Source organism: Salmo trutta, chromosome 36 (assembly GCF_901001165.1).
Source record: "Salmo trutta chromosome 36, fSalTru1.1, whole genome shotgun sequence".
NCBI lineage: Eukaryota > Metazoa > Chordata > Actinopteri > Salmoniformes > Salmonidae > Salmo > Salmo trutta.
Window position 1 is genome coordinate 24,936,258 of NC_042992.1, and position 17,057 is coordinate 24,953,314.

A 17,057-nucleotide genomic window follows, 5' to 3' on the forward strand; every position below is an offset into this window, starting at 1 on the left:
CATTCAGCCACGTCTTGGTGAAACATAAGATGTTATAGTTTTTAATGTCCCGTTGGTAGGATAATCTTAAAAGTAGGTCATCAATTTTATTTTCCAATGATTGCACGTTAGCAAGAAGAATGGAAGGCAATGGGAGTTTACTCGCTCGCCTCTGGATTCTCAGAAGTGTGCCCGATCTGCGGCCTCTTTCCGGCGTCTTTTCTTCACGCAAAAGGCGTGGATCTGGGCCTGTTCCAGTGAAAGCAGGATATCCTTCTTTAAGGACTCTTTAAAAGTTAAAGTATCTTCCAGTCTATGGTAAGTAATCACTTTTCTGATGTCCAGAAGTTTTTTTTGTCATAAGAGACGGTTGCAGCAACATTATGTAGACAATAAGTTAAAAAATAAGTTACACAAAATGCCAAAAAATAACAAAATAGCACAATTGGTTGGGAGAATGTAAAACGCCAGCCATGTTCTTCGGCGCCATCTTTGCAATATACTATAGTTCTATACTATAGTATATAGTATATGCTATAATATACCAATCTCTATACTATTGTTTAATTTACTAATATATAATTTACTGTAATATTGTCTGGGCCAGTACATATGCCTCCTACCTACAGAAATGAGTCATCGTACAAAATAAATTGTACGATGAGTTTGGCCTGGGTAGGCCCATAGTTAATAAGAATTTGTTCTTAACTGACTTGCCTAGTTAAATACATGTAAAATAAAAATAAATAAAAATAAAATCTACATTTGTTTAAGAAACTCAATATCTTGTCTATTTACGACATTAATGTATGCCAATTATGCACTTTTATCTACAAATGCCCATACCTACCAGAAAGTTTACTTAACCCCTGGTCGGGCTCCATCCAGCGAAAAATCCTATCGCCATTAGCATAACAAAATTTAATATATATATTTTTTCAAATATAGGACTATGTTATATCGTTTTATAGATACACCTCTCCTGAATCGAACCACGTTGTCTGATTTCAAAAAGGCTTTACAGCAAAAGCAAAACATTAGATTATGTTAGAGAAGTATATCGTAAAAGTAGCCACATAGCCATTTTCCGACCAACCACATGCATCACAAATAACCAAAAAACAGCTAAAGGCAGCACTAACCTTTGACAATCTTCATCAGATGACACTCCTAGGACATCATGTTACACAATACATGCATTCTTTTGTTCGATAAAGTTCATATTTATATATAAAAACAGCATTTTACATCGGCGCGTAACATTGACTAACTATTTTCCCTCAAATGCGTCCGGTGAAACAGCGCTACAATTTACTAAATTACTATTCTAAAACATTTTTAAAATGTAATATTGTCATTCTAAGATTTATAGATTAGCATCTCTTGAAAGCACCTGCAATGCCAGATTTAAAAATACCTTACTGGGTAATCACACTTTGCGATAAAAGGGGATGCGATACTCAGAAAAATAGGCTACCGTTACAGGTCAGCGCCATCTTGGAACAATCGCATATCAAATCTACTCTTGTATACTATTGTCAAAAATCCCTTACCTTTGATTATCTTCATCAGAAAGCACTTCCAGGAATTCCCAGGTCCACAACAAATTTATTTTCGTTCGAAAAAGTTAATCCTTTACGTTCCAATAGGTTTTTCTTGTTAGCGCGTTCTGAAGGCTGCACCAAAAGTTCCGTCGGCCGCGGGACTCCTCTTTCAATAAAATGCTTTTTTATTTTATTTAGGTTCATTCAAACATGTCAAACGTTGTATAACATAAATCTTTAGGGCCTTTTTCAACCAGAGCTCCAATAAGATTCAAGGGGGACGATTGCATTGTCTTTCAAAACGTTTCGAAAGGGGAGGGTAGCCAGGGGTGCCGGCATCATAATGGTGATGGCCCTCCTCATGTGACCACTTTCCACAGCGTCTCATTCAGTCAGTTTTCACAGTAGGAGACTCAAACCACTTTGTAAAGACTGGGGACATCTAGTGGAAGCAATAGGAAGTGCTCAATGAACCATTGCTCACGGTGTGATTTATAGGCAAAGTGATGAAGTTGAGTCCGCAATTCAGAATTCCACATCCTGTTACGATCGGTCTCGGGGTTTTGACTGCCATATGAGTTCTGTTATACTCACAGACACCATTCAAACAGTTTTAGAAACTTTAGGGTGTTTTCTATCCACAAGTATTAATTATATGCATATCCTAGCTTCTGAGTTTGAGTAGGAGGCCGTTTAAAATGGGCACGAATTTTTTTCAAAAATCGCTGTAGCGCCCCCTATCCTAGGCGACCGTCAAGAGGTTAAACCCTTCAATGGATTCGTCCAGGTTAATTCTGAAATGCACCTATATAACACAAGACACTGCGTTAACCTTCACCCTCCCCACTGCCGCAGCTCACATAGTCAATTCTCTATCAGATATAGAGGTAATATACTCTGGAGTTCTTATCTTCACATTGCCAAAACATCATCATCCATCAATAACTTCAAGCGAAGACTGGGGGTCAGTCTGATGAACCAAACTACTCAGTAATCTCCTCTATAGCCGAACTCTCACACACTCACATGCACACCTGCACTTAAACACATTTATTTTTTGTGATTACTGATCAATTTATTTCTGTTCTAACAAACTTTCTTTTTTTTTTACTTATGTATTGTATGTCGTTTTTTTGTGGTGTGGTTTTCATATAAGCCCTTGGGCTTCCAACCATACCTGCACACCATGTTATTTTTGATTTTTATTTGTTTTTATCTGTATTGTCTTTCAGTTGTTTTCTTTGGGGCAAATAAAGTATAAAATAAAAACAGAATGTTGTTATATCAACTAGGAATTCATCAAGAATTAATTGAAATATCAGGGATCAGCCGAGGTAGATTATGATGTATACTCCCTTTCCATGCCTGCTGAATGTCTCTATACTGTTGTTTTGTCTTCAAATCTTACTGATGTTGCCATTTTCAAACCTCACTTTGAAACCTGTTTACCAGTCTAATACGGCTATAATTAGATTCAATCAAGAAAAACTCTTTTTGATGTGATGATCAAATAAAATATGCATCCTCATTAATGCTTTTTCAATTCAGGTCACTGATATTCTTTGTACTCCAAGATGTCAAAACAAATGTACCAACTAATTGCATTGAATAGACTAATATTTAGGCTATATAGCATGGGTTGGGCGTTTGGGATTTTGGCTCTTTTGATGTATGTTCTAACGCCCTCTCCTTTCCCATTTTTTAGACTGTTAACGGTTAGCAAAACAACGTTTGTGTGTGGGCATAGCGATGTGATGAATGTTGACATTTCTAACAATTAGTCGACATTAACAACAGTAATTAAAGCCCAATGTTACACCCCCCCCCAAACCGCTCGCAATTATGGTTCTATTATCAAAACAAGATAATAGGCGTTTCTTGTTAGTTTCTCAATCTCACTGTCTTGTCTCTACCTTCCTCCCCCCATCCCCCCTCCCTCCCCTGTACCTTCCTCCCTCTCTCAGGAGCAGTATGTGTTCATCCACGATGCCATTCTGGAGGCCTGTCTGTGTGGAGAGACAGCTATACCAGTTATTGAGTTCGCTCTGACCTATAAGGAGATGCTGAGGGTTGACTCACAGAGCAACACCTCCCAGCTACGAGAGGAGTTCCAGGTAAGACTAGTAGGACGTTTTGTTTAGCAAACAGAAACGATCTGACTAGATAACAACTGGATTTTGACTTCTTTCCCATTACGTCTTGATATGTTTTGGTTGGAGTTGATGTTTATTCTAACAGTGGAACACATTTCACATAATAATGATGCTATTTTCTTACTGGTACTAGTATTAATGCTGCACACTTAGATCCACTAACTCTCACCAAAACACTCGTCATGGCACAGTACAGTACCATGGCCTTAGCTGTATTCATGGTATATTGCAGCAGTCTGAGATTGTAAATTGCATATTTCTGTATATTACAGTAATTCCTATTTCTGTATGAGATGACTTTAGTTCATCTGACTAGATGGATCGTCCTCCTTTTCCATTTTATTGACACAAATCATTAGTGACCTTTACCATGCATAATTACAGCTACTTATCTCTTTCAGACCGGGCTATTGAATACATTCATGATGGTTATTATAGTCCAATGAAATATCCTCACTGAAATCAGACATTTACAATGCATCCCAAATGGCACACTATTCCCTGTACAATGCACTAGTTTTGACCAGAGTCCTATTGCCCCTGGTCAAAAGTAGTACACTAAATAAGGAATAGGGTGACATTTCATTTCAGATTATAATTGAAACACATACTGTATCTGCAAGATGTAATCCTGATGCAATGTAAGTTAGTAATAATTATAATGCACCATTCATACAGTCAAACTTAATAGGGAGTTATTATTCAACACAATACACAGCAAGTTAAATAATCAGTTTAATTTCCCCTCCAATTTCAATTCCCAAAGCCTCATAATGTGCTTATTTATAATGCATGTGGTTTGCGATTAAATGTGTTTTTATCTTTTAAGCCCCTTCATAGATTTTGACTGATGCTAAATGTGTTTGAAAGTTTTAGCCAGATGATGATTAGACAGTTGTCTGTCTCTCTCTCTCTCTCGCTCTCTCTCTTTCTCTCACTCTCTCTCTGTTTGTTACTGTCTCTGTCTGTCTCTCACTCTCGCTCTGCCTCTCTCTCCATTTGTTACTGTCTCTGTCTCTCTCTGTTTATCACTATCTCCCTGTCTCTGTCTGTCTCCATCATCCTCTTCTACTTTGTCTGTGCTCCTTCATCTCACCCTCTCTTCATCTCACCATCCCTTCCTCCCTCTCTCCAGACGTTGAACTCTGTGACCCCTCACCTGGATGTGGAGGAGTGCAGCGTGTCCCTGTTGCCTAGGAACCGCGAGAAGAACCGTAGCATGGACGTCCTGCCTCCCGACCGTGCCCTGGCCTTCCTGGTTACCACCGAGGGCGTTGCCGAGGGGAACAGCTACATCAACGCTGCTCTCACCGACAGCTTTCACCGGCCCGCCGCCTTCGTGGTAACGCCACACCCGTTACCGGGAACCACGGCAGACTTCTGGAGGCTGGTCTATGACTATGGATGTACCTCAGTGGTGATGCTCAACCAGATCAACCAGTCCAACTCTGCCTGGGTGAGAAGAGGGGAGGTGAGGGGCTGAGGACGGAGGAAGGAAGGGGGGAGGGAATTGATGATACTGACTGACTGACTGACCGACCGACCGACCGACCGACCGAGCGAGCCCTGTGGCTATCAGGTACCGGTCAAATCGCTCATCCTCATACTCGATTGGTCAAAGCTGTACTCTGACCAATCCCATGTCATAGCTATCTAAAGGTGATTGCACTAACTGTATGTCGCTCTAGATAAGAATGTCCTCTAAATGACTAAAATGTAAAAGTAATAGCAACCTGATTTATAGCCTTTGTGTAGATTAATTAATAGGATGATACATTTTTGCCTGCTTGTCAGGACATTACCACATCCATATCATTCTGTTCTCACCCCATCTCTCCCTCATCTAGCATGTCACCTGTGTGTTGGCTCATGCTTGGGTTTGTCTGTGGCCTTCTTATCTTTCACTTGTCACTGTGTCACGGTGCTGGGTTGGCTAACGTTTACACCATTACTCTCATTTATAACTAGCTGTCTCTCTTGTCTACTCTCACTCCTTCTGTCATTCCCTCTCGCTCTTTCTCCTCAACTCTCTCTCCTTCCTTGACCCTTTCTCTCCTCTCTTTCTTTCTCCTTCTCTTCTCTTCTCTTCTCTTCTCTTCTCTTCTCTTCTCTTCTCTTCTCTTCTCTTCTCTTCTCTTGTTCTCCCTCCCTGTATCGTCTCTGTCCTGCTATCCTTCTCTGCCATGTCTTAATTACTATCTTTTCCCCCACTCTCTCTCTCTCCCTCTCTCCCTCTCCCTTTCCCCCCATCTCCTCTGTCTTCTTTCTTTCTCATCCACCGCTCCCTCCTTCCCTTTCTCTCTCTACCAGTAGATTAACAGTGTACCCCAGTCATTTGTGCTACCTGTCTCTGTGTATAAATATTTATCTCTCCCTTTGCCCCCGTCACCTCGTTAACACCTCTCTGTCAACGTGACAGGACATTATCGCTACCTTGTTCCTCCCCTGGGCCTTCTGCCGCCCCCCCTACCTTCCCCTTCCCTCCCCCTTCCTGTCACATCTAACACTGTTAGCATGTTAACACTACACTCCCCCGTGTCTCCATCCCTCCCTCCCTCTATCCCTCCCGTCTCTGTCCCCCTCGCTGTCACAGCTAACACTGTTAGCATGTTAACACTACACTCCCCCGTGTTTCCATCCATCCATCCCTCCCTCCCCCCTCCCTCTATTCCTCCTTCCCTTCCTGCTCCCTTCTCTGTCCCCCTCGCTGCCACAGCTATCACTGTCAGCAGTTTAACACTACACTCCCCAGTGTCTCAATCCCTCCGTTCCTCCCTTCGGCTGATGAGAGTCTTTGAAGCAGCTGCGACCTGTATTGACTAAAGACCTTGGCCCGGTCTGTGTGCTCTGTGCACCAATCCCTGATTGACTCCATGTGTATCTCTACCAGGCACTGCCGAGTTTTCCCCCACTGACCTCACTGCATTCATTTATAATGGGCTAATGTTAATGATTTACAGTGATGAATTATTCAAAAGATGTGAAACACTGTAAAACTGTGTGTGTGTGTGTGTGTGTGTGTGTGTGTGTGTGTGTGTGTGTGTGTGTGTGTGGGCGTGTGCGTGCGTGCGTGCGTGCAGTGTTATGGGATTGATTGTACTCAGTGATGGTGTTTTCTGCTCATGCAATTAACAGTGCTGCTATGGGTTGGATAATTGTGGATCTGGCTAAATGTCTGTCTTGTCGATCCTCAGGTGTCTTGTTATTGACTTCAGCCGTCCTGCTCTGTGACACAATGATTTGATTTCACTCCTCCACCTCCATAGTCCGCTAATCACCTATTATCTTCCTTCTTTCTCTTCCTATTCTCTCTCTCTCTCTCTCTCTCTCTCTCTCTGTCTCTCTCTCTCTCTCTGTCTCTCTCTCTCTCTCTCTCTCTCTCTCTCTCTCTCTGTCTCTCTCTCTCTCTCTCTCTCTCTCTCTCTCTCTCTCTCTCTCTCTCTCTGTCTCTCTCTCTCTCTCTCTGTCTCTCTCTCTCTCTCTCTCTCTCTCTCTCTCTCTCTCTCTCTCTCTCTCTCTCTCTCTCTCTCACACTCAGCCGTGTCTACAGTACTGGCCAGAGCCTGGGCTGCAGCAGTTTGGACCAATGACAGTGGAGCTTCTGTCCATGATGGCTGATGATGACGTCATCATCCGTCTGTTCCGGGTTCAGAACATCATGCGGGTAGGTCGTGGTCAATGATAGACTGGCTGTCAAAGTCACTTTTTGCGCTCTAATAAGTTAAGGGACTACAGTTGAAAATCAACCTGCTGACTCACACAGAAAGTCTGACAGTTTAGTCATATCTCTTTCATTTTGTGAAGTTCTTTAAAACATATTTTTCCATAGTCTCTTCATGCGTATTTTGTAGAGAGCCTAATGGCCCCTTTTATCCTTTCATAGTCTGTCTACTGAACATGGGAGATGAGGCATGCATTAGTCACTGTACACTTTACAATTACTCTCAATGACCTAAAATGTCTTTTTGACAGTGTAATGATCAAATTATCAAATTATCAGCCTTTTCAATGCCTGTGAAATCATTGTAGACGTGGCGTTGTGGTCTTTTCTTTTGGAATGTGTGCGTGTGTGCGTGTGTATGCGTGTGTGTGTTTCTATGTCTGTGTGTGCTGTATTACTGTAGCTGTGTGCCTCTCTCCTAGCCGTTGACGACGTGTTGTCTTCGTGATTGTGACTACCGTAATTTCCAGACTATTAAGCGCACCTGAATATAAGCCGCACCCACTGAATTTAAAAATATATATTATTTTGAACATAAATAAGCCGCACATGTCTATAAGCCGCAAGTGCCTACCGGTACATTGAAACAAATTAACTTTACACAGGCTTTGACGAAACACGGCTTGTAACAAAAATAAATAGGCTTTAACGAAACACGGCTTGTAACAAAAATAAATAGGCTTTAACGAAACACGGCTTGTAACAAAAAATAAAAAATTAGCAGTAAGCTTTAGTTGTCTTTTTGCACTGAGTCAATTCCTCACGCTGCTGTTTCCAACGTCTTATCATCGACTCATTAAGACCAAGCTCCCGTGCAGCAGCTCTATTTCCTTTTCCAACAGACAGATCAATCGCCTTCAACTTGAAAGCTGCATCATATGCATTTCTCCGTGTCTTTGCCATGATGAGGGTGACAAAATGATTACCGTAATCAGAATGATGGGAAGTTTGAGAGCGCTCGATTTAATCTAAACAGTAAACGAAAAAGTTGTTTGACCTTAACCCGTTCGGCAATTTCATTGGTCTAATGAAAGCTTCATGCCGGCAAAAAACTGAGCACGTCACAGAATGTGTTTTTTTGGAGAAAAAAAAATTGAAAGCGGGAGAAATCCATATATTAGCCGCGAGGTTCAAAGCCTGGGGAAAAAGTTGCGGCTTATAGTCCGGAATTTACGGTAGCTTAGTCTCACAGCGTTGATCAGACAGGCACTTCCCAACACCTCCCTTTGACCTACAGTAACATCCATCTTTCAACACCAGGTGCTCGTCTAGCAGCCTCTAGAAAAACAACCCCTCTTGTCAGCTAGTCTCCCTGCCTCTGTTTCCCTACCTCCCCCTCCTCACCCCCTGTCAGCAAGCCTCCCTGCCTCTGTTTCCCTACCTCCCTCTCCTCACCCCTGTCAGCTATCCTCCCTGCCTCTGTTTCCCTACCTCCCCCTCCTCACCCCTGTCAGCTATCCTCCCTGCCTCTGTTTCCCTACCTCCCCCTTCTCACCCCCTGTCAGCTAGCCTCCCTGTCTTTGTTTCCCTACCTCCCCCTTCTCACCCCCTGTCAGCTATCCTCCCTGTCTCTGTTTCCCTACCTCCCCCTCCTCACCCCTGTCAGCTAGCCTCCCTGCCTCTGTTTCCCTACCTCCCCCTAATCACCCCTGGCAGCTAGCCTCCCTGCCTCTGTTTCCCTACCTCCCCGTCCTCATCCCCTGTCAGCTATCCTCCCTGCCTCTGTTTCCCTACCTCCCCCTTCTCACCCCCTGTCAGCTATCCTCCCTGCCTCTGTTTCCCTACCTCCCCCTTCTCACCCCCTGTCAGCTATCCTCCCTGCCTCTGTTTCCTTACCTCCCCCTCCTCACCCCTGTCAGCTATCCTCCCTGCCTCTGTTTCCCTACCTCCCCCTCCTCACCCCCTGTCAGCTAGCCTCCCTGCCTCTGTTTCCCTACCTCCCCCCCTCCACCCCTGTCAGCTATCCTCCCTGCCTCTGTCTCCCTACCTCCCCCTCCCCACCCCCTGTCAGCTAGCCTCCCTGCCTCTGTCTCCCTTCCTCCCCCTCCTCACCCCCTGTCAGCTAGCCTCCCTGCCTCTGTCTCCCTTCCTCCCCCTCCTCACCCCCTGTCAGCTAGCCTCCCTGCCTCTGTCTCCCTTCCTCCCCCTCCTCACCCCCTGTCAGCTAGCCTCCCTGCCTCTGTTTCCCTACCTTTCCCTCCTCACCCCCTTTCAGGTATTAGCGTCCCTAGTCCCTCTCCTTGCCTCTCCTTAGAGCCTCCCCCTGCCTCACCCTCATGTCATTCCGCTGTCACCTCTGTCAGAGCCCTGTCCCCCTCAGTGTCACCCCCAGTCTCCCCCACGGACGAGGGAGGACGGGGAGGCAGCTGTCAAACAATCCCCACTGCCTTACCAATCTGATCTTACCAATCAGAACTGTCCAGCAACAGGAACAGGAACAGGGAGGGAGGATGATGCACAGTTTCCCAGCAAGGTATTCTATATCACAGTAGAAAAACATGTTTAAGGGTGGCAGGTCGCCTAGTGGTTAGAGCGTTGGACCAGTAACAGATCGGGTGAATAATCTGTTGATGTGCACTTAACCCACATTTCTCCAGGGTTGCTGTTGATAATGGCTGACCCTGGCTGTTATCCTACTCCAAGAGGACCTCTGAGTTAGTTGGAATATGCCAAAAAATACATTAACAATTCACAAATGCGTATTAACGTAGGACAAGTCAATGACTTTATATAAGTATGGAGAAAGCCATCGATAACGTGACACCTTGTATTCCTATGTGTAGATTCAATAGTGCATTGAAGCCAAATTAAGTCAGTTAAGATGCGCCCCATGGAGACATAACATGAGCAGTTTGAGCTACTCCATGAAGGAATGTTGCAGGCAAACTCAGTGCTACACCCTGTCATTGAGTATCTCAAGTTGAAAGCCAACCGGGGTATTGCAGGCTGCCATTAGCAACTAAATTATCCTTGTACCTTCTTCTGTGTGCTATTTTAAAATAATTGGTTCAAGGAAATACATCTGGTGTATTAGAAGCAATGATTGGTACCATGATTGTATTCAAAACATGTTTTTATTTACACAAAGCTTGCCATTTTCCCATTCACTATAATGGGGGATCCTGTTTTCTGCAAACAATGCCTGCAGTACCATGGTCGAAAATTCTGGTTTGAAATTTTAAATTCTGTGGCTTCATTGAGTGTTGGCAGTCGTTCTTCCCTGGGACAAATATAAGCACCCACCAAATTATTATTATAAACACTAGACCACTACACTACTATAACAGAGACTGGAGTGATATGAGCCTTGGCCCCAAGGGAGATGGTGTCCTTCTGGGTTAGAGGTGTCCAGTCTAGGATGCTATACATGTCTGAAAGGTGTGGATAGTGTGCTGTGATGTGTTGTGTGTGTTCCTATCAAGGGCTTGACAAGTGTGTTATTTGGGATCTAACACAACATTATCGTTGTCCTCCCTTTCTCTCTTTGGCCCCCGTCCATCTAGCTCCAGGAAGGTCAGCTGGTGGTTCGTCATTTCCAGTTCCTGCGCTGGTCTCCATACCGTGACGTCCCAGACTCTAAGAAGGCTTTCCTCAGCCTCCTGGCCCAGGTCCACAACTGGCAGAGGGAGTGTGGAGAGGGACGTACCATCGTCCACTGTCTGTGAGTTCACCACTGTCCACCATTTTACTCATAAAATCTATATCATTCCGTAGGGAAGTTTTGTTTGCAGATAGGATACACTGAAACGATTCAAATGACCTGTGCACTGCGATTGATTTCAGCGAGCGTGATCTACGCAAACGTTGAGGATTTTCGTTTAAGAAGTTTACTGCTGTGCGTTAGTTGGATTAATTCTCGGGCCATACTGACGCTATACAAACCATTTTTTATAGCACATTAAAGGCGTCATTGGCTCTTGTTGACTCCTGTTGTGAGCATACTGTTCAGAAAGCAGGTGGCAGTCATCTTTTGGGACATGTTACAGTTTTTGTCAATCGCGTACAAGCATTTTTGGGAACAAAGTTGTCGATTTTGAAAACAGAGTTCATAAGACACAGAACTCGGTGGCCTTTTGCAAAATAGTAAATGCCTTCTCAAAACATAAATACAGAAAAACTCAATTATACTGTCAAAATAGATTCATCAAAAGAACATGGCTGGATGCAAAAAGATGAATGTAACCATACTAAAAGAGTCCAAGCAGACAAAACAGAAAACTCCCAGCATATCAATACATTTTCTTTGCAGTCACTAAATCATGATGATCAAAAATGGAAGTACAACTATCCAAAGGTGCAGAATTATGGGCAATTACTATCCTTTTATTCATATTTCACCAAACAATTTCCTACACATCAAATTAAAAAATGATTCCTGATATATATTTTAATTAAAATAAGCACATTGTATGCAGGATCCATTCATCAGTATCATCACAATCCAATTCCATGTATTCAATACAAAGGCTGGTTTGAACATTGTTTTGTACACTTTCCGTTGGCCACAGAAACGCAATCCACAATAGAAATAAAGAAAGGTGAATACAATGGAGGAACACAACTGATATGAATGTATAGGCCTCAATCCACACCAGAGCAAAGCTTAATTATGGAAGGTTACAATGTCGAAGATGATGACTTAGGAGTAGTGAGGCGTTACAAAGTAACGTGTTACAGTAATAACTTTTTGCTGTAACGAGTAATATAACAGAGTTACTGTTCTAATTTGCAGAATAATATTCCAGTTACTGATCAAATAAATATATTGTTACTTTTAATTGTGATCATTATTCCCTCTCTGTTGGCGGAATATAAAAAAATCTACCCGCCCCAGATTCAAATTTTTTCGTCCTCTCACTAAATTCCCGTTTACGCACGCAGGCACACCTACTAACTGCTTCAGCGTGGAAGTACTCCCATTACTTTGATTTGGCAGGACAAAATGGTAAGAATATAATTGTAAAATGTAAACTATGCCCAGGCGAAAACACCTTTCCACTGCTAGAAACATGACTTCTGATCTCTTGAAGCACCTGCAAAGGCAACACACCAACACAAAACGTTTAGTGAAAGACTCGCAAGACCTGACCATGGCTGCTGAAGGTGACTGTAGGCTTACCTCATTCAAACAACCAAGGCTTGATTTTAATCGTTCAGGAGGACCAGGGAGAGCTGAACAAGCATGTAACTGGGTATGTATTAGAGGAAAGGCTGCCCTTATCCACGGTACAATCCCCCTATTTCAGACAGATACTTAGCAAAATAAAGATGACAGTTTACATTGTGTGAAGGCGCGCAACGATTTGGGGTGTAACGCAAAAGTAATATAATGAATAGTGTAACTAATTACTTTCCTCAGGGAGTAACAAGTAAAGTCATTTGTTATTGTTGAAAGAAGTAAAAGGTAATATATAACTTTTTTTGAGTAACCACCCCGACACTGCTAATTACTTAGAAGTAACCCAACTTCATTCTCTGTATCTCTGCATGTCCTCAATAATGTAAATAATCATAGCAATTAGACAGTCCCCATTGCCTAGATATTTCCATATATTGTACATGTACATCAGTGTCACACCACTGATGGGGTAGTTTAGAATTTTGATCAGTAGTATTTACTGATTGCCGGAAGCACACACACACATTTCTCTTCTGATGAAAACAATGTTCTTTTCTATGAACAGAACACTTAACAGTGAATTCTGTATTCCATGATGACATTTGTATTCAAAGTTTTGTATTCCCTGATGACGTTTGTATTTGAAGTTTTGTATTCCCTGATGACATTTGTATTTAAAGTTTTGTATTTCCTAATGACATTTGTATTTAAAGTTTTGCGAAAGGTGGTCTAAGACATGCAAGTCATGTACAAAGGCAAGTAAATGATCAGAAGTCCTGTAAATATATTTTATCATTGCTGTTCTGCTAAATACGATTCCACACAGGTCCAAAAATTGCTTGTATGCGATTGAGAAAAACTGTAATCTGAGGTCACACCTTGCTTCAGTAGATTGTGTTATCATGTTGGTTCCGATCCGACTTGGTAGTTTAACAACTATCAAAATCACATGTTTTTGAACGATTACTTTCTACTCTTTAATGCACTGAGCCTGTCTGTGTGTAGTGATAAATGTGGCAGGATAAAACGTCAACCCCCAAGTGTTCACTACTACACCCCTCCTATTTACCAGAACACTTTTCATAATTACTATAAAAGGGATCCGCTCTAGGCTCTAGTTCCCCAGCCTCTTCTACACTTCAGCAACACTACATATCTCTATCCAGCCTGGATTGGTCTCTGGGGTTGACATGCTAACTTTGCGTCCCAAATGGCACCCTACGCCCTATATAGTTCACTATTTTTGGCCAGCCTTATGGGCCCTGGTCAAAAGTAGTGGACTACCATAGGGAATAGGGTGCAATTTGAGACGCAGCCCTGTATTAGATTTACTTCCTTGTTTCTGGATTTAATGAGAAACATTCCTCAGATGCTAGTCTTCAAAGTTCTCCGCGTTGCTGTTTTTCTGATAGCCTCCTTGATCTGAGTCTCAGACTGAGCTGTGACATTTCACTTTACGGCTTCAGCCTCCGTATCTTCCCTGCATGCTAGAGACGTGACTCATATTGATGTCTGTGTCTGACTGTCTCTCTGTTTGTGTCAATGTCTGTGTTTGGGGCATGTGTCCGTGTGTCTGTCTGTACTGGGTTCTGCACCATATACCCTGGTTTCGCAACCTGACTTATTCTGACACATTTTGCAACACAGGCTACTCTCTCAGTGGTCACAAAATGTATACATAATGATTCGTAAGCACTGACCCACGTGTCTGTGTTTCTCCCTGTGTGTGTAACAGAAACGGTGGCGGTAGGAGCGGTACGTTCTGCGCTTGTACCATGCTGCTAGAGATGATCCGTCATCACAGCGTGGTGGATGTCTTCTACGCTGCCAAGACGCTACGCAACTCCAAACCCAACATGGTGGAGACCATGGTAAGTAATTTGATTTAACCAGGAAGACCTTTTTTAGAAACTCATTTGGTAGGGGGACCTAATATGCATGTCTTAAGACTCAATTCAGTCAAACTTGCAGTGGTTTACAGTATTTACACACTCAAATACAGATCGCTGATTGTTTGAATTCAAGCTTTCATCTATAGCAAAGTAGAGAAATGTTGACATCTGTGTTGTTTTCAGGAGCAGTACCGGTTCTGCTATGACCTGGCCTTGGAGTACCTGGACGCCTTGGACTGCCTGAGTGAGATAGAAGTGAGATAACACTGATCCCAGATCAGCTCAGGCTCAGGGGAGATGGTGGAGTCCTGGGCCTAGCCTGGATCTCAGCCTGGGTCCACATCATCTGGGCCTCCCAGCCTGGTCCTAGCCTGAGTTTACAGCCTGGGCCTGAGTCTGGGTCCACACTGCTCTGCTTCTCTCTCTACACTTCTACATCTAGCACTGTATTTTCAGACCTGCTCAACCCCAGAAGGAGTGTAGGGATAGAGGCCTGGGCCTCAGTCTGCTGTCTTGGCCCAGTTCCGGCCTGGTCCACACCACTCCGTCTTGGGTCTCCCCTTGGGTCTACAGCCTTGGTCTAGCCTGGTTTCTGCTCTGCTCCGCTTCCTTCTCTTCTCCTCTCCCAGGTCTGGGTGATTCAATGTATCTGCTGCCATAACTGACCTGGGCAAAAGAAAACAATGACAGCGAAAGAGAGGGAGTCAGAGAGAGATGATGGGACATGCTCCTACCTGTTATATACTGTACTATTGTCCTTTCCCTTGCATTTGTATCCCTCTGTAAGTTACTATTTGTTCTGTGCCACATACTATCTGCCAAACCCAAGGAAGAGGACAAGGAAATGGGCAGGATCATTCTCTTCTCATTGGATGTTTTTCTGGTCACTTGACCACTGGTGGTATACTCAAAGGTCTCTGCAACTTCCTGCCTTATTTTACTATGTCAATGACAACAACAATTACAACAACAAAAAATACAAAGTAGAAGCTGAAGTTTAACAACAAGACAATGACATCACATACAACTGCAGCAAAAATAATATGTCAACTATTGGGTGATCTTGTGTATTTGTTTTGTAATATGTGCAATGATCTTGTAAATTATGCAATGATCTACTGTTGGTGAACATCCGATGTTGTTACTGTGCGCTGGTGTTTTCTCTGGTGAGACTGGAATGGCAGAGAATATGTTTACAAAGAGAATGGCACTGAATTTATGTTGGGTGCGTCTATCCTATGGTCATACTGTACAGAAAGGACCTATCTTGTTTATTATTTATTGTTTGTGTAAATAGATTGTTTTCCAGATGTTTATCGATGTTTGTCGTATTAACTCTGTGCCAATCCATTATCTTTGTGTTTATGAACAACATGGTCTCATTAGAATATGTCAAAATAGTGACTTTTAACCATTGTAGTTATATGCCACCCAGTTTGACATATTACTTTTATGTCACGTCTGGTGACATATTACATTTATGTTACTTCTGGTGGCATATTACTCCATATTTGTAATGAGATATGTCTATAAATGACATTGGAGTTATACAGTACTGTATGTCACCCAATTTGACATATTACTTATATGTAATTTCTGGTGACATATAGCTTTATATTTGTAATGAGTTATGTCTGCTATAAATGAGGACCACTTGAGAACCTGCATGCCAGTCAGTTGTTAGTGTTTCCATTGCAGTTTGTGACCCAGTCTGTTTCAGGGGACCGTCCCCACTGCTACCAGAGACTGGGGTTGCAAAATTCCCATAGCTTTCCCCAAATTCCCAGGTTTTCCTGAAATTCCCAGGTGGTGCATTGGCTGAATAACGAACCGAAAAGCAAAGAGGGAATCCTCTAACTGGGAAACCTCTAACTGGGTATCTTACAACTGGGATTTTAGGAAAGCCTGGAACGTTTGGGGAAGTTACCCAATTTTGCAACCCTACACGAGAACCCCTATATTCAGAGAGACCAATGTAAAAAAAAACATGATGTGTCTCTAGTTGTGGGAACAAAGGTGATCAGTTTGCCAAAACGAGTTGCTTTTTAAATTTGTATTTATTCATTCAATGTGTTTTATTTTCTAAAGAGTGTATAAATGAAAATAAATAAAGTCTTACGATGTTGCTAATATCACATGATTCATGCATTTTCTAGGTAATGTTTTTATTTTGCGTCACTTTTTGCGACACGTGATTTTAGTCACACCCTTAGTCACACCCTTTCACGCAGGAAGCATCTTATAAGTATTTATGAGAGTGAATGTGATGACATTTGACACACACACACACGCACACACACACACACGCACACGCACACGCACACGCACACGCACACACACACACACACACACACACACACACACACACACACACACACACACACACACACACACATATAACTGTTACGACTTCCGCCAAAGTCGGTCCCTCTCCTTGTTCGGGCGGCGTTCGGCGGTCGACGTCACCGGCCTTCTAGCCATCGCCGATCCACTTTTCATTTTCCATTTGTTTTGTCTTTGTTTTACACACCTGGTTTCAATTCCCCAATTACTTGTTCATTATTTAACCCTCTGTTTTGCCCATGGTTTTTGTGCGTGATTGTTTTATGTATGTTCGGTCCGTATTTGGGGGCTCAGTATTACGACATG

The 17,057-nt window shown here is 42.9% G+C and overlaps 1 protein-coding gene across 12 annotated transcripts in view; it reads left to right on the plus strand.

Moving 5' to 3' along the window:
- The window catches only part of LOC115175712 (receptor-type tyrosine-protein phosphatase U), a 326,202-nt gene extending 309,662 nt beyond the window's left edge, over positions 1-16,540 (plus strand). For 6 of the 12 annotated variants that reach the window (XM_029735166.1, XM_029735170.1, XM_029735167.1 and 3 more), the window contains 6 exons: positions 3,488-3,637; positions 4,812-5,147; positions 7,215-7,340; positions 10,901-11,058; positions 14,252-14,387; positions 14,592-16,540. In XM_029735166.1, the coding sequence (XP_029591026.1) occupies positions 3,488-3,637; positions 4,812-5,147; positions 7,215-7,340; positions 10,901-11,058; positions 14,252-14,387; positions 14,592-14,672 (987 nt within the window). In that variant the 3' untranslated portion in view covers positions 14,673-16,540. The remainder of the gene's footprint in view (positions 1-3,487; positions 3,638-4,811; positions 5,148-7,214; positions 7,341-10,900; positions 11,059-14,251; positions 14,388-14,591) is intronic. The other 6 variants (XM_029735169.1, XM_029735172.1, XM_029735174.1 and 3 more) reach the window with 1 other exon arrangement.
- The last annotated feature ends 517 nt before the right edge of the window (positions 16,541-17,057 follow it).